Genomic DNA, 23,616 nt, shown 5'->3' on the forward strand with positions numbered 1-23,616 from the left:
TATTTCTCTGCAGATCTACCCTTGAAATTTATTCCTACTTGCGTGTTGTAAAAAATCACAACGGGGTTTTCATTCGAATTCAAAAGTAACAAACAGAATCAATTTTCGAATTGTTTACAAATTTTCGAAAACTGGTTGAATGTTTTTGTAATGCGTCCTTTGAAAGGGTGACATTTGTATTACACCCACATTGAGATTTGAATTGCACCCATACCGAAAGTTAAGAATTCACATGGAAGGGTGTAATATACTTTTGTCAAATTGTCATTATTGTAGGGCATTGTTATGAAACGTTTTTCAATACTGAATGTCGTAGTTTTATATCATTTCAGCTGCATTTGAGGTGCTCTAGGACGTTTCTGTTTACTTAAAAATCAGTCGGCTAATAAGAAAAACTAGCACGCTACAGGACAGCCTCTACATCAAGATGAATTTTTGTCCATTAATAGTTTTATGAGAAGCCAGTAGAAATAAGCGATATTAGATCAAGAGTATAAGAATTCATCCTGTCTTTTGACAATATTTTAATGAGATGTTATAACGAGGAGGGGAAAAAGCATCGAAAGTTGTATAAGCTTACAAAATATCGATGACGCTCAAAAGTTACACAAAAAAAAGGTTTAAAGAAGTTTTAATCTTGTGTGAAATGAATGCAGAGAATTTTGGGGCTAAAAAACAAACGAGATCGTTCGTTAAATGAATTCGTAGTTTTCATTCAAGCTTTTTAGAAATTTGCATTAAAAGATTGGCTGTGTGCCAGATCGAACAAAAAAAATGTTATTAAATGACATTATTGCTAGAACCCAATGGACCATTGTATTCTTGTAAAAAAAAATCTATTTACAAGGTTTGGATAAAAAATAATAAATGTAACAAAATAATAAAAAATAGGATCTCAAAATGATTTTCCTTCACTATAACTGGCATCTAAGCTAAGCAACAAAAGTTAGAATATCAGCGGCGGTAGAAATCCATATTCTGATATTCCAGAGTATAAAGGGGTATAAAAAATATCTCGATAACAGTTTAATTCCGAACGAGAAATATACTCATCATTGAAATACTACTGTTGAAATTTAGTGGTAAACCTTCGTCGAAGTCTGTCACTTTCCACATTTTAAATACATTCGAATACGTTTATTCCTTTTTAAAAAGGTAAACCAAAAAAGCGCATCTTCCTAATGTTATTCACCAGTACGCAAACATTCATCAATCTTGGTATGCATCTTATTTACAGTATATGAAAATCCCAGATATCCATTTTCACGAGCTGTTTGAAGAAACATGGCATCCTTCCCTCGTCAAGTTTGCAACCCTTTGATAATGCCAGCATCCACCATGAAATCGTAAAGTTTCTTAGTGTTATTGACGTTAATTTTCAATAACGTTCTTGCCACCGCTAACCTGACGCCATCTGAGCGAAATGATTCTTCTTGTAATGTTGTGCGGTTGTCTAAATAATCTTTCGGTGCCATACGAATCGTCGCGCATATCTAAAAGAAGAAGAAAGAAAGCTGTGAGCAAGTGTTTACAGTTTATATTCTTCTTTAAAACCTAAAGAAGAGAATAAGGCACCACAACTGTTACAATGAGCGTGGATAAATATGTCAGACGTTGTCATGTGACTGCATTCCTGTGCAAGCTTGCGAATGATTACGCCCTCCAGCTCTGTTCGAGTGTAATCATTAATCATCATGATGCAGAAGCGTCAGGAGGAGCGCAATGAATTCCTACTCGAAATACCTGCTTCGAAAGGAGTAGGACCCTACTCTTAGGTTCCAAATAAACGGGGGGGGGGGGGTGGAAAATGTTTGAGATTTTAATAAGCGGGGGAGGACCTAATTGCCGGGGGGTTGGAAATTGTACTTCTGAAAACCCAAAATAAGGTAAATATAGGCTAAAATCAGGCTATTTAGAGCAAAATAAGGGGCCTTCTCTTTGACACCTGAAAATATTAAAGGTTAATAAACGGGGGGTCCTAATAAGGTCCCGGGGGGGGGGGGGGGGGGGGTTGAAAATTTTCGAACAATTAACAAGCGGTTTATTTGGAACCTAAGAGTACCCTAAATATAGAAGTGTAATATCTAAGTAATACAGAAACGTGTTATGTTCCAAGATGACTTAATATCGATGGAAGATCCAAATCTTTACCTCCTTCTCGCCATCGGTCAATTCGTCAACGCAAGGAAGTCCTTTCAAATCCAAAGGTGGTACATGCTTCTTGCCTGTAACAGAGGAAAGAATTTAAACCTCTCTACTCAGTTTCCACATGAAAGGAACATAACGGGCTGGTCAAAATAAGTCTGACGATGACTTAAATATAGCTTAAACTATAAATAATGATTATCAAACACTTAGAAAAAGAGTTTGGCGCAGGGATATAGAAAGATTGGGTAATGCTGACCTTCAAATAGAATTTCTCGTAATTTTCAAAACATCTTTAGGACCCCCCTTGGTTACACTAAGCATCAGACTCGATGATGGAAATGAACTCACTCATATTTGGGAAAGGTAGATTGAAGATCTTCTTCCTGTATAAACAACAAAGAATGGAATGAAACAGGTGGTATAGCATACACTAGACGTCACGGTTTTCTTTCTACGCAGTAACGTCTATTCCACTTTGCTATTCCACTTTGCGACTTTATCGAATGTTTTGAGCCCAGGTTTTCGGGCTCCAAATATTCGATTTTTTGACATCACTTTAAACTTTTGAAGCTCTTGCAGTGAGGAATTAATCAAATTTGCATCAGAACACTTGAAAGGCTTCTGTTTTTCGAAAATCGTGGAACTCACTTAAGGCCGGTCTCCACTTTCGCGCAAAATGGGCGACAGTTTTTTGCTTAATCTTTTTTCCCTAAAGAAAAAATTACTTCACAAAAAACAAAAAAAAAGTTGAGAAGAAGTTCCGTTACGTCAATTTCGACCAATGGGATTGCTTCATTTTTCAACCGACCAATAACCTTACAAAAACGTCAATAAGTTTTCGCTCATGTCACGCGAAGGTGGAGACCGGCCTTAAGATACGGAATGAAAAAGCTCTGGTTTTCGGTGAGGTGCTCGTTACAGGTGGTATGGAGGAGTGGAATTCAAGGAGAAAAATACGATGAGAGATTACCATCACTCTCCAAATTTAACCCGTTCTTTGATCAATAATTAATAGTTTGACCCTTTCATTCTAAGTGATTAATTTTCGCTCGTACTGAATCTTAAGAATGTATTTCAACAGTTTTATTGGATGAACACTGATAGTGTTTGGCGTGCCGGCAAAATCCTTCCGTGAACTGGAATCGTGTTCGCGTGTCAAACAAAAAAATTAAACATAGGAACAGGAATTCCAAAAATAAAACTGATCCAACAAAAAACATGTTTCATTTTTGGCTAATCCAATTTCCTTCCGTCTTTCATTCATCCGCCTATTCATAAGCGGGAGAAAAAGTACAAATTGAATTAGACCGCTTGTCACGCACGCGAACAGAAGCAAAGCCTCAGGCATATAACCGTCTTTCTTTAGTTCATTTCCGCTATTTGAGAGAGGAAAAGAGAGAGGGTTGAACATCCTTGACACGAGATGTCAATCAAAAAATAAACAGTCACGAATTTTTAGGGCTAAAGTATCAATCGCAACTGAGTCCTATTACAAACAAAACTTCATGTGTAATACTCTATCTTTAATAGATTGTGTTTTTTAAAGAATTGAATTTGATGAAGATAAATCCTAAAGATTCCAGGAAAAATGGAAAAAGCTGAGTCCGATTTCACCCATACTTTTACGAGGAAATTTCCAAGGCATTTTTGAATTACAGTTACTATGAACACTATAAAAGGACCCAACAAATGTTTCAACTTTAGGCATTTTTCATAAATGCATTCAAAAATTTTGCAGCCTAGGGATGTTTTAAGTCTAAGATGTTTTTTTCGTACTTGTTCATTTTCTTAATAACTTGGGTATTTTACGAGTCCGCAGAGCCTTAAAAAGTTCTAAGCTTCTTTGGCCATCTAAGCCTTATGCTCTTATATAGTTTAAGATCTAATAAAAAACATGCAAAACATTGACTTGACTCTGAAAAGCGTCCTGATAGATAATACAGTTGACGCTCTCTAATTCGATCTTTAAGGGGAATTTGGATTTTCATCGAATAATGGAGCGTCGTTTATGAGAGTTTCTTGTTGACGTGACTTTAAATTTGGAGTGGAGCTTTGAACAAGATTTATAAAGATTCACAGTGTAGGAGGCACATAAATATGATTCAAAGAAAAGGAAAGTGAGCCTTACTTGTTGATCTGTTTGTGTAGCCAGACTTGACACGCCAGGGGGTTCTGTAACAAATAAAACAACAGAAAATTGTATTAACAGATGATTAAATATCAAATGAAAGGATAGGAAAGGTTTCATGAAAAGAATGTTACAAACTTTGTAGTTGTGGCCTATCAGATTTCTCGTTTATTGTTTCGAAGTATACGTTATGATGAACATTATACGTGCTTTTCTATAAGAATATATCATTATAAGAATATTCATGATGAAATTCGCTAAAAAAATTAAGAATATACTAAGAATATCATCATCATGGAATTTGGCAACAGAACCTAAGAATGCCATTTTTAGAGCAATTTTAACAGTAAATTACTAATTATCCCCAAATAAGGCTCAATACTTTCACAAAAATGTCATTTATGCTTCAGGTATGCATTGATGTTACATTTTGGTTGAATTTCGATTCTAACCTAAGAATATCATAAGAATATTCGAGAAAGATTTTCACAAAAAAGTAATCCCGGGGGGGGGGCACTCATATGATCTGGCCTACGTCATGTGCCGCGCTTAAGGGTGGGGTTTTTCAGCATTCCAAAATGCACTGTAAGGGTGTGTTTCTGTGAGATTGCACTGCAAGGGTCGAATTTTAACACAAATTCAAAATAATTGATAAACTGTCGAACGTGCTAACCGCACTGGCTCAACTTCAGTATCTTTGAAATCATTTGTAGGCCCAATTGTAAACTTAATGGCTTAAGAAAAATTATAGCATTTTGGGTTTTAGCCTCGTTTAGGCGAAAAACTCGTCCCCAGGCCCCAAAAATCAAAATTTTGAAAAAATGAAAAAAAATACCCCCAGGGATTTGCCTAAGGATCAAGTGTGCAAAATTTCAGCCAAATCGGACCATTTTTGAAGTCTCCAGCCTGCCCCAAAGTTTTAGCCTCGTTTTTGGCGAAAAACTCGTCCCCAGGCCTCAAAAATCAAAATTTTGAAAAAATGAAAAAAACACCCCCAGGGATTTGCCCAAGGATCAAGTGTGCAAAATTTCAGCCAAATCGGACCATTTTTGAAGTCTCCAGCCTGCCCCAAAGTTTTAGCCTCGTTTTGGCGAAAAACTCGTCCCCAGGCCCCAAAAAATCAAAATTTTGAAAAAATGAAAAAAACACCCCCAGGGATTTGCCCAAGGATCAAGTGTGCAAAATTTCAGCCAAATCGGACCATTTTTGAAGTCTCCAGCCTGCCCCAAAGTTTTAGCCTCGTTTTGGCGAAAAACTCGTCCCCAGGCCCCAAAAATCAAAATTTTGAAAAAATGAAAAAAACACCCCCAGGGATTTGCCCAAGGATCAAGTGTGCAAAATTTCAGCCAAATCGGACCATTTTTGAAGTCTCCAGCCTGCCCCAAAGTTTTAACCTCGTTTTGGCGAAAAACTCGTCCCCAGGCCCCAAAAATCAAAATTTTGAAAAAATGAAAAAAACACCCCCAGGGATTTGCCCAAGGATCAAGTGTGCAAAATCTCAGCCCAATCGGACCATTTTTGAAGTCTCCAGCCTGCCCCAAAGTTTTAGCCTCGTTTTGGCGAAAAACTCGTCCCCAGGCCCCAAAAATCAAAATTTTGAAAAAATGAAAAAAAATACCCCCAGGGATTTGCCCAAGGATCAAGTGTGCAAAATTTCATCAGCCAAATCGGACCATTTTTGAGTCTCCAGGCTGCCCCAAAGTTTTAGCCTCGTTTTGGCGAAAAACTCGTCCCCAGGCCCCAAAAATCAAAATTTTGAAAAAATGAAAAAAACACCCCCAGGGATTTGCCCAAGGATCAAGTGTGCAAAATTTCAGCCAAATCGGACCATTTTTGAAGTCTCCAGCCTGCCCCAAAGTTTTGGTGACAGACACACACACAGACACACACACACACAGACATTCTCAGATTCTAGCTCAACTGAAGTTGAGAAAAGAAAAGTTTTAACTTCTTGTTTGTTTGAAAAGTTTCTATTGTCTGACGATTACAGCTGACAAGAATAATTTTCTCAGTTTTTCTTTAAAACAGAAAATTTCCCAAGCTTCTTTGTTTACGCATATTTACAGCTAAAAATATACAGCACTATAAGGGTTAGGTAAATCATGAGAAAATGCACTGAAAGGGTACCTTTTCAGCCTTACTGCACTGTAAGGGTATGATTTTGAAAAGCAGATTTTGCGCGGCACATACCGTCGTTTCGAAATCGAGTAGCCCCCCCCCCCCCCGGGTGATCAATGGAAAAACACCATTCTTATGAAAAAAGCGTGTATCTTTTTCATATTCGCTTATAAGCGACTTAAGATTAGAATGTCTTAACTCAAAGTTCTTAGTTTTTGAACCTCTATAAATATATTTTACAAATCAAGCAATGCCATGGTTTGGCCTGAGGGAGGGGGATTTTGTAAATTTGAGCTCTAGATTGCTTGAAAATGCACCCAAAATAAAATGCTTTCGAGAAAACACAACTATAAGACAAATTAAAAAAGAAAAATTTGTATTTTGCAAAATTACCATTTTTGAAAAAATTATTGGGGGGGGGGGAAGAAGGTCGCATAATTAGCGAAAGCTATAAGAACAAAATTCACGTTCGAAAACTACAAAAAAAAACTATAAAAGTTCAAACTGAATAGTGTTTACTTTTTTGATTTCAAGCCTCCAGAATTTTTTAAACATATTAAAGCTGTATGCTGGAAAAATATATTTCTAAAAGTCAGACAAGAAAAAAGTAATTCCGTGATAATGCACATGCGAATTCGGTTGGTGGTCCTCAAAAAAGCATGACGAAAATTGAGACTTGAAATCGATATATGCCTTTTATTGTACACCAAAGAAGGTTGTGTAACAAAACTATACATAGCAAACGACCCATAACTTGAAACCTTCAGTTGAAACAGTAGCTCTGTTTGACGGGTTGAATATCACACAAACTCGAGGTCATTCAGAAGCACATCTAGAGGGGCTCACGTCAACAAGTAAAAAATATTTGATGTCAAATAGTTAGTATGGGGGGGGCACTCAAGGTAAATGACCTACCAGACGTTCGGCCCTTAAGGGTAGGTTTTTCATAGTTCAGCTAGTGCACTGAAAGGATAGGAAATTACAAAACTGCACTGAACTGCACTGTAAGGGTAGGAAATTGTGATAAAAGGCCAATTTTTTGGTAAAATTGGCACAAAATTGGTCAATTGTGGAGGAAAAAATAATTCCACATTTTCTTGGAAAATTGCAAAAATTTTTAAAAAGTGCACTATAAGGGTATGATTTTTCATGGAAATTCACTGCACTGTAAGGGTCCGATTTTAGAAGCCAAATTTTGGGCCGAACGTATGGTCGTTTTCAGATCGAGTGCCCCCCCCCCGGGGTATGGAGAAACAAAGTCTTAACAATTTAAATACTACTGCGTAATAGACCCCTGTCCCACTGGAAAATTGACTTTCTTTTAGTCCCTATTTGATATTTAATGGCAAAACTTGTACTTCAAAACCATCCCACTGGATTTTATGACCTGAGAGCAAAAGAATTTCTATCCCCATTGAAATTTCCAACCCCACTGTGGGAGGAAGTTCCACAGGAGCTGTGAGACAGGAGTGTCTTTAACCAAGCTGCTTCCCCGTTTTTGAGTGGAAAGTATAATATAAGCAATATAAGGCTGCAAAGGGCAGTAGAATGGTATGTTATTTTTGAAGTAAATGATTACAAAGAATTTTATCGACAGTTGTTCTCCGCAATGAGAAAACAAAATCACAAAAATTAACGTGTCAAAATTAGTATCGGAATTTTACGGGGTGCTCATTGTAACCATGAAAGTTGCTTTTGAAGCTTGATTGAGAAAACCGAAGCTCCAGATGCTTTACAAAAACATTTAGGTTCTAACGAAATCTTAATAAGGTCTTTCGTTCAGAATATATTTTACTTCCTCACTGGGTGTTAAAAATGTTAACGAATAATCTACGTTTTTTTAGATCAAGTAAATATGTTCTATTGCTTTTGTAATATCAGCAAGCACTTTCATATATGTTTATATTGGCTTTAACTTACATTTTGATTAGGTACAACTTCATCTAATCGGAATGTTTGAAACTTTTTGCTTCGATCGCGACGTCGTTTTAATTTCTCATAGAAGACCGCATCTGAAATAATAGAATACAAAAGGATTGGGGTCGATTTTTTAACCATAGTACATCTCTCTTAACCACAGTGCCTTCAAACTATTCATAGGCCCAATTGTAGAGCCCCAGATATTCACCCAAGGAACAAGTGTGCAAAATTTCAGCCAAACCGAACAATTTTTGAAGTCTCCAGGCTGCCCCAAAGTTTTAGCCTCGTTTTGGCGAAAAACTCGTGCCCAGGCCCCAAAAATCAAAATTTTCAAAAAATGAAAAAAGCACAGCCAGATATTCACCCAAGGAACAAGTGTGCCAAATTTCAGCCAAATCCATTTTTGAAGTCTCTAGGCTACCCTAAAGTTTTTGTGACAGACAGACACACACACACACAGAGACATTGTCAGATTGTAGCTCAACTGAAGTTGAGAACTATATAAACCATGGAGGCAGTTTCTCGATCCCGGCCAAGCAAAACATTTTGATCGACACGGAGTTTTTTTGAAAGTGGTACCCGCATCGAGAGCGAGAGATCTACTTTCGCGTGTACACTAGTGATGTAGCGCCGTTTTTCGTTAGGCAAAATTTCAAAAATTACAATGACTTCTTTGCGGGTGCCACTTAAAAAAAAACCTCCGATCAAAGATGGCGGATAAAGCTTTGTCCAGCATTTATAGAGGTCAGTGCTGTTATCATGATGAGATTGTTTATATATTTTGTTTTAAACTCGTTCTGTTTATATATTGGTCGGACCCTGGGGGTGGAGTTTTATTTTAATTTTATGAAGCTTCAGCAATCCATTGGCCATAGCGTATAACGAAGTTAGTGTGAATTTTATGTGTGTAACTGTGGCCACGTAAAGAGCAAAAAATTGAGTTTTTTATCATTCAGGTCAATCAATCAATCAATTACCTTTGAAGGTTTTCAATCCATGCTCTCGATATTCTTGAAGCCTTCGGATCCTTGATTCCAAAGATTTCTGGTCTACAAAAGAAAAAAATTCACATTTGCTAACAGTATGATAGTACCAGATATCGGCGATCTGATTGAACAGTTTTTGCAAGGTTTCCCCGTGGACCAAATTGGAATAGAAGGTTGATGAAAACTTCTTGGGATCCGAGAAAATTTAGCAGTTCTGTGTATTAGAAATTTTATGCATGATAGAGGAACTCCGTGTTTGTTGTGTTTTATTCAACTCCCGGATATCAAGACTCGTTTATAAATTTCAGGAGAATATTCTTAGCCGCCAAATAAAAGGCCTTTTTCAATTCCCATTGACCAAGCATCTGAGAGTGCACTTTTCGTGTTTAAAGTAAGCTACGACCCTCGACTTGAAATATGAAGAGATTTTTCTCAAACAAGAAGATTAATACTTACATAGCAAACCTTGAACGAATTTTTCATGAGCAAGCGGTTCCATAAATTGTGTGAACTTTTTCATTACATCGCGCACCATTCTAGTGAGATCAAGGGGTGCCGTTTGTTGCAAAATGTTAAAATGGTGAAAATGTGCAATGTGTCTTGATTGATGTGTGGGTGTGTATACATGCGTGGACCCGTGCGTGCGTTAGTGTGAGGTGTTGATCAAAAAAGCCGAAAAGTGGATGTGAAGTTTCAATACGTCAAAAACAAGCCGTATGCGATCGAAACGTAAACATGCGTGTATGTGTGTATGAATCAGGTCCGATTCGTAATGTGATACGATCCTCATTTGAGGAAATTCTTTACGATGCGCTCAACGGAGCAAGAAAAACAAACGACGGAAGGCGAAAAAATGATCGCATCAAAATGCGCATATGCGTGGGTATAAATTTGTGGATTTTTTTATAAAAATGTTTGAAGTTTGATGGCATGCAATATGGTAAAGTAAAAAAACACAATATGCTTAAAGCATGTAAAATATGAACATTTAAATTACCAACACTGTAAAGGCTGGTCTCCACTTGCGCGCGCTGCAATCTAGCCTATACTAGACGTCACCCGCGTTTTTTCTACGCAATTAACGTCTACTCCACTTTGCGACTTTTTCGAATGTTTTGAGCCCAGGTTTTCGGGCTCCAAACATTCGATTTTCTGACGTCATTTTAAACTTTTGAAGCCCTTGCAGTAGCGAAAAATTCGAATTTGCGTCAAAGCACTTGAAAGGCTTCTATTTTTCAAAAATCGTCAAAGTGGAACTCACTAAGAAACGAGATAAAAATCCCGGTTTTTAGTGATGTGCTCGCTAGCTGCAATCGCACTTTTTGGCTTCAATCCTTTTTGCTTGGAAAAAAGATTACGTCATGAAAATGAAGCGCGCGCTTGAAAAAAAAGTTGAACACATTTCAACTTTTTCAACCGTTACGTCAGATCGCGCCAATGGAATTGCTTCATTTTTTTTACCAATAGCGTGGAAGCTTTGATAGATCAAGTGCGATCGCAGCGCGCGTAAGTGGAGACCGGCTTTAAAGGAACATGTAAAGAAGTAGAAAATGTAAATAAACACAAGACGAAATATTAATTAGAAGATATAAGTATCCAACAGAAAGTGCACACAGAAAATAAAGGCTTTCGATCTCGAAACTGTTTTCAGTCTTATCCATGATATGCACCATTGCAATGTCTTCCACGGACCCAACAGCTGATTGGTTGAAAGTGGCGTATTGACTGATTTAACGTCACTTACAACCAATCAGCTGTTGGGTTCGTGATGTAATGTCAAAAGACATTGCAATGGTGCATATCATGAATAGGACTGTATTCGTCAGTAAACAGATAAGGGAATATTCATACCTTTCTTCACGACCATACGTATAGAAGACTGAAAAAGAAATTCAAAACATTCGTCTACAATGGAAAAGTCTCCTTAACTCGATGTCTTCTTAAATCGAATGTCTCCTTAACTCGAAAAGTTTTATAGTATCTTCAGTTAACAATACCTCGCAAATCTTAATCTTTATCTCGAAATTTACATAGTTCGAAACAAATTTGTGTTCCCCGTGCGTGGTCGAGTTATTGAGGTTCCAAGCAGCTTATAGCATTATAATACCAAATAAAAGAAAAGCAATCCAATGCTTCTCACAGTCAAGAGACGCTCGATCAGAAAGGCTCCCCTCGAATTACAAAGAAGGGTACTTTTGGAAAAGCAAGGATTCGTTAAAACCATAATTTCCCATATGTTTAGTTAGTAAGTTAGTAAGTTAGTAAGGTGGCACCACCCTGAATTTCCACCTACTCTTGGTCCTTCCCTTAATTGCTGAGCAACAAGCAGAGAGGCATCAAGTACCATAGAGGAGCACTTACCACTTGAAGTGACGACATCCAGTAATCCATACTTCTTCACTAACCTGTCATGAAAAGAGAAAGAGGGTGCAATGTATTTTCAGGTCGATTGGTAGAAACAGACCGGCAAGAAAACAGTTCGAGACAGAAAAGTTAGTTTACATTAGAGAGCTTTATTCTACTGGTCACATAGTAGAAGCGAACTGGGCGAAAAACACGTCGAAACAAAAAAGGTAGTTTGCATTATTTAGAAAGAAGTTTGGTGAACGTTGAATACATGCAAGAAAGTCTGGCTTCTATACAGCAATTTGAGGTATTAGAGTCCTTAGAGATTGACACTAAATTGGTTGCACGGAAACTGTATGAGAATGCTTGGGTGATGTCGGACATCCAAAGAATCTCCAAAGATCAAAAGAGATTGGCACTTAATTGGTTGACGAAATGACGAAATCTTTGTGGATATCCAGGGGTCATATACAGTGTAGTTTCCATAATTCGAACATGCACGGGGAGCACAAGACAAATTTGTTCAAGTTATAGAGTGAGGTTTATAAGGCATTAACTGAATGGACCATAAGACTTGTTCGAGCTAAGGAGACATTTGAGTTATACCTTATCGGGGAAAAAATGTCGGAGTTTTATTTAATCGGGTTTTTTTTTTTCGTCGGGGAAAAACTTCGTCACCTAGAGGCATTTTCGTCACTTTCCCCCGACTAAAATTTCAAATTCGTCACTTTTCCCCGACAAAAATTTCAAATTCGTCACTTTCATCTGTCTAAACTGTCCAAAAGATTTGGTTTCCTTCACTAGCTCGAAAATGGATCTTGTAATTCGACATTTAAAGCACTAATTTCGGTAAATAAAGGTGCGAAAAATTAGATTCGAATTTTGGTTGCGGGATAAAATTTCGGGTAATGTTTTGGTCGGGTATAAAAAAATCGGGTAAAAGTTTTGGTCGGATGATGAAATGTCGGGGAAATATTTCGTCGGGGAAAAGTTTCGTCACCCCCTCAAAATTTCCGTCACTTTTGAGGTAGAGGTGCGAGTTAAAGAAATTCCACTCCACTGTACTTCGAAAATCAAAACCACACATTTTGAAATATTATGATAAATTGAAGTCCACAACAGGGAGTTTGGAAAATCCCAATACAAGACATACGCCTTTTCATCCGATCACGTGATACGAATATCTCACAGCACGCGACAACTTACGTCTTCTTCAAGTTTCGTTCACGTTGTCGAACATAAAACATGTCCATCATGTGATGGTTCATCTCTATGGTTACAAAAAAGAAAACAAAAATGGTAGACAAGTGGTGAATGAAAATAACACTTTCATTGGAGCATAGGCTGTAGATATAACTCCTCTTATAGCAGGGTGTAGTTTGAACTTCAAAAGCAAAAACACAATGAAACACGTTTGCATAACCCGAAAATTATTCTAATTTTCCTTTATACAAAGATTTTGGGGATGGGCGTAAAATGGCGTAAGTAAATAAAGGCGAGACTTTTGATCATAAAGTCATATCATAAAGCAATATCTATTTGTGTTAACATTTTAAGGAACACTTCATTACCTGTCATTAGAGCATCTTGTTCTTCAGAGTTCGTCAAGCTGGCTGTCACAGCAGCAGGTTGGTTTTGAATAAAATCCACATCTTTGATATCACATTCTGCAAAATTATCTGATTCCTGTAAACAGGAAAAGATTGAGCGCTTTGAAGAATGCTTTCGGGCGAAAAAATGGGCTACCTCAATAAATTGCTTAGAACCTTATCTAAACGCGTCTGAGCACTTCGTGGGACCAAGTCACCAAGTCACGATACGAAACATTGGTTTTAAAGCTTCAGGCACGTTTTTTTAATAGTCAAATAAGATTATTGATAAGACCAAAATTAAGAGCAAGTTAAGAATATTTAGACTTTGTAAACTCTAAACACTAAACACAACACATTATAGAAGAGCATTTTTAGGCGAAAAAGAACATCCGAAGGCTCCAGAAAATTCCGACGAGTTCACACACTGACTCACTATAGAGAAATCTCCTCTAGCAGGCATATAACCAATTGAAAACAATTCATCTTCGGGTGGACAACTCGACCCAGGCCTCGGTGGACATTGTGATTCTGAAAAGATAAAAAATATGATGCGCTTTTAAAGTATTTTAAAGTAATTCGACTGCCTCCCAAAGCTGGTAACGAACGAACGAACGAACGAACGAACGAACGAACGAACGAACGAACGAACGAACGAACGAACGTTAATTTATAGGACCTCCGGGTAGGTCTAAAAAATACTGAGTGTTTCGATTACCTCCCAATTCAAACACCAAATGAAAATTGATTTTAAATTAAGCAAATCTTCCCATCTATATGAATTAATCTGGCACTTCCGGTATAAAAGAAGGCTTTCTATGAACCCCTTACCCGATTAATTACAAACAAATCAGTACCAAGTTTAATGTGATAGCACGTCTAATTTTTCTTCACAATGTTGTTGCAACGTTTATTTAACGTTCACAACGTCCGTATAACGTTAGATGAACGTTGAAACAACGTTGTGTGCCAGCTGGCACGTCTAATTTTTCTTGAGAAACTTACCTTGGAAATCGATCGATCTTCGAAAGAAAGTCCGTGAGTCGACTGTCACTTCTGTAAGTAAAAAAAAACTCCATTCAAATTTCAAGACTTTCACCCCATACATACAGTATAGAAGTTTTCATGTTTTTAAATTACGTAATCTCCAACATTATGGAAGCAAACGTTCCATTTCACAGATATCTTATATAAAACACTAGAGCAAAATAATCCGTCTCCTTTGATAAGTAGTCCATAGTTCGGTGCCGGCAATTTGATCGACCAAGCCTATCTTTCACCTCGTCGCTTCGCGCTTTGCTTGGTTGAACAAATTGCCGGTACCGAACTGTGACCTACTGTGACCTACTTTCAGCAAAGATGGCACATTACTTTGCTTCGCCTTGCCGTTGATGCTTGAGAAATACAGAGTAGCTGTAGTGTAGTGTTTTATTTAATCAAAAAGAATCAAAAATCGCGATTTTTTTTAGATTTAAATTCACAAATCGGCGTTTTGAAAATTTCGCGTGGATTCGCCAGTCATCAATCCAACGAGAGTTTCATTCGCGAAAATTTAAAGTAGAATACTACGTGTGGTGAGTAGACACGTCATGACGTGGAGTATACGTGTACCTTACGGGTACAATACTGCTATCGTAAACGTTTCACGTCATGACTAACCACTTGGTTTTTAATGTCTTCAAAATGTCTGAACCTACTATGTCAACGTTTGAATATAGAAATAATAACAAAAAGGGCTAAACTTTAGACTACGCATTAAAAAATGGCGAACAATATTTGACAAGATTGTTGGTTGATCTCAATGCACGAAGCAAAGAACTGGTAAACTAAAAAACGAATTTTCTTTCTGTAAATAACCTCTCTATTTTGTTAGAATATTGAAACTCGAGCTGATAATATATCGCGGTCACCTTTTTATATTGCCGACACTGACTCAGAAATATATTGTCAATATAGGGCCTGACAATATACAGTGTCCTAAAGACATAGGTTTCTTCTGTATTGAGCTCAGGTGTGTCTAGGCCCATATGTTTGGCCACCAGACGAACCTATTCTTCACTCACGTTGAAATAAAAATAAAAATAAAATCGCATTACTTGGAAGAGTATCTTTTGGTTTTTCGATGTAACATTTCAAATAATGGTTCTGCACATCTAAACGATAGCAATGAGATTAATAACATCTAAAAGTTTGGAAGGGTGAAAACCCGGGGGGAGGGGGTACTAGGGTTGCGAGCTGACAGTGCCGGTGCCGCCCGACTTTCGAACTTTGGTCCCTTACTGGGACTAAAAAGGAGAAAACAAAGGAAAATTTTGGGAGTTTTACGACCTTAGCGGGACAAATTTTACCAATTTTGACCAAATTTCGACCTTTTAGGGGGTAAAAAGTTGAATTTTTCCGGCCCTTTTCGAAGTCCAAAAAAGGTACCCTTAATGGCGGCACATACCGTACCCTCCATTTGCCTAAGTACCCCCCCCCCCACGGGGGGTGAAAAGGCTAAATAATTATTCTTTATAAATATTTTATCCTAATCACTCAATAATTAGTGACAAAACGATAAAAGAAAGTTTTACTGAAAATGTATCAATTTTTTATGAAATCTTACTGTCAAAGATGTTATCATACTCGAGGCTAATCAAAAGCTCAGGATTTATAGAAAATTTCATGTCTAAAGCTATTAACATTTATGTTTCCTCGCCGAACAGAAAAACCTCCACCCCCTTAGTAAGAAAAGGTCTCAACGAAGATAGCATCAATACGCCCATTTAACTCGAGAGCAGTCCCAGAAAGTCTCGAAAGTTTTCAATTCGAAAAGTGTGTAAAAGATTTAACCTTTAGAGCTTTTCTTGTTCAGCCGTTTGGATATTCCTTGCCTAAAAATAAAGTGTGTATAGAATTTAATTGACTATTTTTATTTCACTGTCTATCTTTGTCTTTTATGTTTCAACAACCTCGCTAATATTAAAGTTTAAAAACTCTTCAATCTCCTGAAATAGCTTTTTTTGTCCCAATAAGAATGTAGACTAGAGTCTACTTCCCATTGGACTTTACTTTCTGATGATTTTTTGATAAGCTCTATGAAGAAGACTAGAGGATACGCAAATCTTGAATTTTTTTGTATGGATTTCTTGCGTGCTTAAGCAATGCTATTTATTAGAGCCATCTCATCTACCGGGTGCGCCACAAAAAAGTTTCTCTCTTTGAGACTAATTTTCTCGAAATCTAAAAATTTTAGAAGTACCACTCCTATATCATTGGAAAGAAGAAAGATAGACTTAAATTTTGATGCGTCATTTATTAAATTCGATTCATTAGATCAAAAGTTATGCTCAATTGAATAAAAATGTTACTTTCAGAAAGTGCTCGAAAACGGTAAAAATCGACCTATCAAATTTTTACTTTAAATTTGGCAATTGCATTAGCCTTTACATGATTAAGAGCATTTTTCAGTAACAAAACACATAAATTTTGAAACTGAAGGGTCGAAAGGGTTTAAAATCTTCATCAAAATCAATTTAATTTAGTTTTACCGAAATTTTCCTCAAATTTTTGGTTCTGGACTGGATAAAGTCTATGTAAGGCTGGATCTACCTCGAAACCCTTATTTGATGTATTTTTATGAATTTTACCAGATTATTTGGCCTTTTTCGACGGGTTTTCTTCCTTTCATTGAAATTCAACCTTCCTTTAAATAACAAAAGGTCACTTAGACAGCTAATTATCATTTTTAATGACTGAAATATCATGAAATCATGCTTATGTTTAATTTGATAGGTCGATTTTTAACGTTTTTGAGCATTTTCCGAAAGTAACTTTTTTATTCAATTGAGCATAACTATTGATCTAATCATGGATTTATCATAGAACTCTGGATACACAACAAGCTGGTTTTTCATCGATTTCTCATGTTCTAGCCTTGTCCGCAGTAATAACATTATTGTTCACCCTCCTCCATTCACTAATAATTTTTCGTAAATTTTTTTATTGCATTCTTCATCAAAACACAGCTATACAATTCCCAAATGAGACTTAAAAATCTCTCAAGAGAGTCAAATGCATCAAATTGATTGCTAATGATATGTCGTTATGACGTTTCAAGCTGTTAGAAGGATGCGACAAACATGCTATGTATAATAAGTTGAATGTTGACACCAGAAAATTTCAAACTTCCACCTCGCCAAAACCACCGTGCCACCGCGTGCCTCCAAAAGATTTTCATATCACTTTGAAGCCAAGATACTCCAGTCTAACATATGTCAATCCTAGCTCTTCCCAGATAAAAATTGGAAAGATATTGCCAACCTTATTTTCAGCGTTATTCTAGGCTTTTTACTCAATTTTTCTTGTTTGATGAAGTTTTTTTTCACATTTAATTTCATAAATGTATTCGTTAAGCTTTCTTGCTATCATTTTCAAAGTTGCATCCGGTAAATATACAAAAACAAGAAGTTACAGGACTTTTTAGAAATGGGATTATTAATCATTTTTCAAAATGAGACGCCATGACAGTTGTCCTTTGCGGACAAAGCTAGAACATCAATTGTTTTCTAAAACAATGGAAAGACAATAGTTCGCTCTCCACCGTTTTATTTGATGTTTATCCAGAGTTCTATGATAAATCCATGATAAAAATCGAGTTCAATAAATGACCCATCAAAATTTAAGTTTATCTTTCTTCTTTCCAATAAAATATGAATGGTTCTTTTAAAACTTTTAGATTTCGAGAAAATTAGTTTTAAAGAGAGAAACTTTTTTGTGGCGCACCCGGTATCAAAAAGCCATATATCGCTTCAAGGTATCCATGTCCAAAAATTTGAGAAAAAAAATTGAGAGGCGAAGGGGCGTGAGGTCGATAGTGCCAAAAAATGAAAAGAAAAATAACAAACCAATTTCCAAAACCGTTGTCTTCAAGTTCTTCCAGGAGATGCAATTCGTCTCTGGCCGACCATTTCTCGTCACCGAACAACGAGAACGAGAGTTGTCGTATTTCGTAAGAATGGTCGTTCGAATGCTCACCGAACTCACTACCACGCGCAAAACACTGAAAAAAAGAAATTATTGAAAAGAATATGCGTGATCAAAAAGGCCGTTTTCAATAGAAGAAACTAACGGCTGTATTAACCTGATGACGAGTTAGGTAAGACTCGAAAAGCTTTAATAAAATCAAAATTTTGATGTTGTTTCCCTGTTGTTTATTTGTTTGAATCATGGTTTAGTGGCTTGGAGGGAAAATGAAAGAAACATAATCCATTTCCAACTTTCACCGATTCTTCGCAATTTAATAATGTAATGAACTCTGCTACTCAAAAACTTGATTTTTCTAAATGGTATCTTCCCAATACATGTTTTTTATAAGCATACAAAAATCCAAATACTGACTCAAAGAGATTGACAAGGCTAAAAATAAAGGATGCTTATATTATAAGCAAAATTTTAGGGAAATTCTGAAAATCTGTAAAATCCCAGCCAAAAACAGCCAGAATTTAAAATAAATTGTTCGTAGGATCAAGGTAATGCTTAACGTATGCCTAAATTTTTGACATACCTGAGCCTAGATATGCTTATAAGTGCAATGCTTATAAAAACATATAACTGCATTTCTTTTTGGCTTGAATTCGAATATGTGAAATGTAAAGGAAATGAAACGAGTGATAATTTTATGGACCTACTTGATTATGCATTTAACACATATATAATTGATATCTACGTGAGCATGACCGTTAAACAATCATTCAGAACACAAATAGTGACGATCTATCAAAATTACATGGCTTGGCAGCAGGTTTCAGGTGCCCCCTAAGAATTCAGGTGACCCCTAAGATTTAGGTAACCCCTGGTTGCCAAATATTTTAGGTGACCCCTAAGCCAATGATATGTCAAATTTTTTCGAAAATCATTTTCAAACAATCAAACAAATACAACAGTTAGTTTAGTTTATTGCAAAATAGAATAAATGCCCTAAGAAATAAGAGATTATCAAGGTTTTGTAAGTCAGGGTGCAGATCCCTAGCCACACAGATTTTTTTATCGAAGTAAATGCAACAGGATTAAAGAATTTTTACAGATCAGTGCCGTTGGAAGCATTTTCATATTAGGGGGGCTGAAGTTTAGTGACACCGCGAGGGCCAACCATGGTTTGGCCCGAGGTGGAAAATTTTGAAAATTTGAGCTCTAGATTGCTTGAAAATGCACTTATATGACAATTATGACAAATTAAAAAAGAAAAACTTTGCATTTTGCAAAATAACCATTTTTTAAAAAATTATTGGGGGCATAGCCCCCCCCCCCCAGTTGCTACGGCACTGCAGATAATATATTAGATACCAAATTGTCAGTTTTTGAGCATTGCTTAGATTAAAATATAAGATGAGAAAGTGCCAACCTATGGTCTGGTAGGCTGCTTATAATTCAATCACCAAACATAGAATCTAGCCCCCAGTTCCATCTGAGAAAATTTAGGTGACCCCTACCATGGTTAGTCCCCACTAGCCACAGTAAAAAATCAGGTACCAATTGCTGCTCGACCTTTTAGCCCCCCCCCTCAGGCCAGGGGGGGGGGGTTCCAGCCATGAATTAGTCGTATGTTTCTTATAAAAAACGTTTAGCAACCAAAATTTCATGCTCTTGAAATATTCTTTCATATTCAAGACTTCGTGACCAAAAAAAACATTTGGCCCAAATTTGCCCACAAAATTTTGGCCACCTCCATTGTGCACCTTTGTAACAAAAAATCAAAAGATTCCTATGATTCGATCCGGTAACAGACGAACGAACGAACGAACGGACGGGCGAACGGACGGACGGACGAACGAACACAGGTTAATTTATAGGACCTCCACCGGGGTAGGTCCAAAAAAGATGTCACGCGTCATATGGAAAAAGGAAAGTTGCTTTGGTATAGTGGCCATTTTAACTCTGGTTGATGTGCAGGCGACCCATGTTCAATTCTTATTCGCAGCGGTTCCATGGCAAGTCAACGAACCTTCGCCCATGCCATGTGGAGGTGAGTTTAAGGTGTTGACAGGGCGCTCATCGAAAGCGACTATAGTTGCGAAAAAGGGCCTCGGAGCTACTATGAGCCTCCTGTAACTGGACCAAATAGAAATAGCGTTAAAATGGAATGCATGATCTAGAGGAATAGCAGGCAATTCAATAAGATAAAGTCTTCAAAAACATTAAATGTTCTCACCCTCAAACAGAGTTGGACATTTGGTTTACATTCCACACAATTGATGAAAGGTTCTTTCAGTTTCGTGCAACAAACGGGGCAATCACTGGTAACTTCTTGATGGTGATGAGGTGCCTCGTGTAACATTGTCTCCGTTCATTATTTAAATATTTTTTGTGCTTTTCTCTGGAAAAAGAAATGGGAATTCGAAAAATAGATAAAACTTTTACAGTGACCGAAGTTCTGTCTGTCCGAGACTTGAATGAAATTCTTACAACACTTAAGCATTAGATTTCCTAAATTTTATAGGGAATAGCTGAATACTGAGAAAAAAACCATTTTTGTATTTCACTGAGATGAAAATTCTACTAAGAATAAAGCTTTTTGAGAATGATCAATTATGACCAAAAGGGTTGATTACCAAAAGAAAAAAGATAATATTCACTTTCCAAGAACCTTTTAAATAAAGTACAGAAAATATCAGGAAATCCATAAAAACTAAAAACAATAATATTGGTGCGAATGACTTGGTAGAGATGACTGGTAAGTTTATAGGGTTGGGTCAGATGAAGGAAAAACTTTGAATTGTATCTTTCAAATAAATATTATGAACACAATTTACGAAAACAACAACCCAACTTTCATTTCACGCAACTTTTAATCTTTCCAAACTAGGAATAGGATTTTGTGTAGAGCGTTCCAAGTCTTCATATTGATCAATCAAGCTATCTAGAGAATGTAAACTCTCTTCAATAAGACCAGCATCGAATCCTTCCACTCTTGTATAGTGGTGCAGATGGGCTTTTCGTTTGTAGAGCTTCATGAAGCGATTCCGAATATCAATGCAAGGGTGATGGAAGCATGTACTGTTGGCCAGTGTCAACAATTCTGAAGAAGAATTCAAAGGTGGTATGGAGCATAGACCCACCTTCCAACCCTCCTGATTCCAATGTATAAAATTCAAATTAGGTTTCAAACGTTCTATGTTTTGTCGGATATCTGAAATTTCAACATTACCACGTACTAGAAGAGAACATGCAAGGTAGAGTCCACGAGCTGGATCAACATTCATAAGTTGGAAATCTTTGGTGAAAGTGTCCGTAAACATTTGGTTCGTATTCCTCATTTGGAAAGTTGTTTTCTTTGATAACGAATATATAGGAGCCATACTTGAAGTGATGTAATGAAGCTTGGGGAAGGGAACTAAATTCATTGAGATTTCATTCAAATCCACGTTCAAGGAGCCTTCAAACCTGGCTGAGCATGTTAAGTTAACCAGGAGATTTGCAACTATATCATTCATTTCATCAAAGGCTTTCGAGTCACCCTTCTTCTCACCAGACAATTTCTCATTCTTGCTTTTCATGCTCATTTTCTGTACAATTCTCAATAAAGCTTGATTTTCAATGGACAGAACACAATCAGCTGATTCAGTCAAATTATGCATTGCTAGTACACTATTGTAAGGTGACGTAATAACATCATCAGTTTCTGATGGATAGACAACAGTTGAGAATCGAAAAATCTCTGGATATTCATCTTCCAATAATTTCAAAACAAAAGTTCCAACACCAGAACCAGTTCCTCCACCCATTGAATGAATACAAAAGAAACATTGCAGACAATCACAATCCTCGACCGTCTTTCGTATGACTTCCAAAAAACTTTCTTTATATTGTTGTCCATATTCAAGGTGTCCGACAGCCCAATTATTCCCTGCCCCGGAGACGTCAGTGATCAATTGATTGTTGTCAAATAGACCACGTAAACGACTGCTCAAGATCTCATTAATCACACCCTCCTCCATATCAATCAAAACAGCTCTCGCTTTCAATGTTTGCTTCTTTGCTTTTTTACCAAGTGGAGTTTTTGAAAAGAAACTCAACGAACTACTCGGATCGCCTTGTGATTCTCCATATGTTTCATATTCTCGTAAAGCAGCATCCCAGAAACGATATCCGATTTGATTCCCACATTGTCCGACTTGAACAACAATAGATTGTGTCATCTCTCTGGTTAAACCTTCTTCCTTTCAATTTTATTATTTGTAATATTTTTTTTGGAACTGAAAAATAAAACATACGGACAGAAACACAATATACAGTGATAAGAGCCTTTGCATTGATTCAGCTTGACCTTTTACTGTCAAATCATGTATGTTGGTTGTTGAAATACACATTATTAGCGCTTCTTTGATACCGGTAAACATTCAAAAGTATTTATTTGACCTTTTTTGAGTTTTGTTTAGAAATATTTTGCGAATAAGGCCTTTCCAAATTTCCATTGGGACTTAATTTTGCCTGATGACACCCAAAACCGCAAAATCTGCAAAATGTAATCCCCGCAAAATTCTATCCTATTAAAGTAGTCCTTCTGTAATGATCCACCTTCCTTGCTAAAAGTCTACCTTAATAAACAGGAGAAATATACTATAAAATTGGGCAAAAATACACGTTTTTTTTTTTAAGGAACCTTAACTTGTCTCTGAGCCTGGAGTTCCTTATTTTTTGAGAGAATTTCAGCCTCAAAGTTCCTTATCCAGTTTCCTTATTTACTAAGCTGTTCAGATTGGATTTGCTAAGTATGTGACTTATGTATAAGTATAACAATGGACTAAAATGCAAAAAGAGACGTTTATTGAACGTTGTTTCGTCAACATTTTGTTATCTAAATTCAAGTTTAACTCTCTGTGACTTGACTTGTTTTGTTATTCTCAGCCGGAGCAGTTCCTTAACAATTCCTAGTTTTTCGGACCATTTTGAGCCTCAAGTTCCTTATAAACTTGTTCCTTATAAAAAAAACGTGTATAATCTTGATCATAAAAAGGAGACTCCCTTCTTAAAGACCCCCTCTTAGCCATTCACCCTATATATTATTATTGCTGTATGTATTACGTATAAAAATAACAATAAAACAATAATAAAATAACAGTTCATAAACAATAATAAACATATAACTTACAAATTATCTCTATGAACATGCTTTACCTCAAGAAATTCACATAGCCTTATGTTTCCAAAATGTAAGCCTGCCCCTGGTTTGTACTAATGTAAGATAAAATATAGTCGTTCACATGGCTGACAGTTCGATCTAAAATTAGTGTGCCTTACAGTATATATTTTTGATATTGAGATTAGACACTTTTCATAGTTACATAGAAATAATCAATGTTTCCATACAACAAAAAGACCCATCTCGCAAAAAAATGGAAGT

At 36.7% G+C, this 23,616-nt stretch overlaps 2 protein-coding genes across 2 annotated transcripts; both read right to left on the bottom strand.

The window, feature by feature from the left end:
* Positions 1-790: 790 nt before the first annotated feature.
* On the bottom strand, positions 791-20,591 carry LOC136812440 (transcriptional adapter 2-alpha-like). The gene is made up of 17 exons (XM_067068938.1): positions 20,425-20,591; positions 18,122-18,276; positions 16,068-16,108; positions 15,332-15,388; positions 14,241-14,291; positions 13,672-13,766; positions 13,218-13,332; positions 12,853-12,916; positions 11,662-11,705; positions 11,152-11,179; positions 9,757-9,836; positions 9,292-9,363; positions 8,315-8,406; positions 4,277-4,320; positions 2,497-2,531; positions 2,152-2,225; positions 791-1,493 (listed from the first exon to the last, which is right to left on the bottom strand). Exons 1-17 carry the CDS (start codon positions 20,548-20,550, stop codon positions 1,302-1,304), a joined length of 1,365 nt encoding a protein of 454 aa, XP_066925039.1. The 5' UTR covers positions 20,551-20,591; the 3' UTR covers positions 791-1,301.
* A 392-nt stretch (positions 20,592-20,983) lies between these two features.
* Positions 20,984-22,464, bottom strand: LOC136812442 (tubulin epsilon chain-like). Its single transcript, XM_067068939.1, has one exon. It carries the CDS (start codon positions 22,409-22,411, stop codon positions 21,050-21,052), a length of 1,362 nt encoding a protein of 453 aa, XP_066925040.1. The 5' UTR covers positions 22,412-22,464; the 3' UTR covers positions 20,984-21,049.
* Positions 22,465-23,616: the final 1,152 nt, after the last annotated feature.

Source organism: Clytia hemisphaerica, unplaced genomic scaffold (genome assembly GCF_902728285.1).
Source record: "Clytia hemisphaerica strain Z4C2 unplaced genomic scaffold, Clytia hemisphaerica genome assembly, whole genome shotgun sequence".
NCBI classification, from domain to species: Eukaryota; Metazoa; Cnidaria; class Hydrozoa; order Leptothecata; family Clytiidae; genus Clytia; species Clytia hemisphaerica.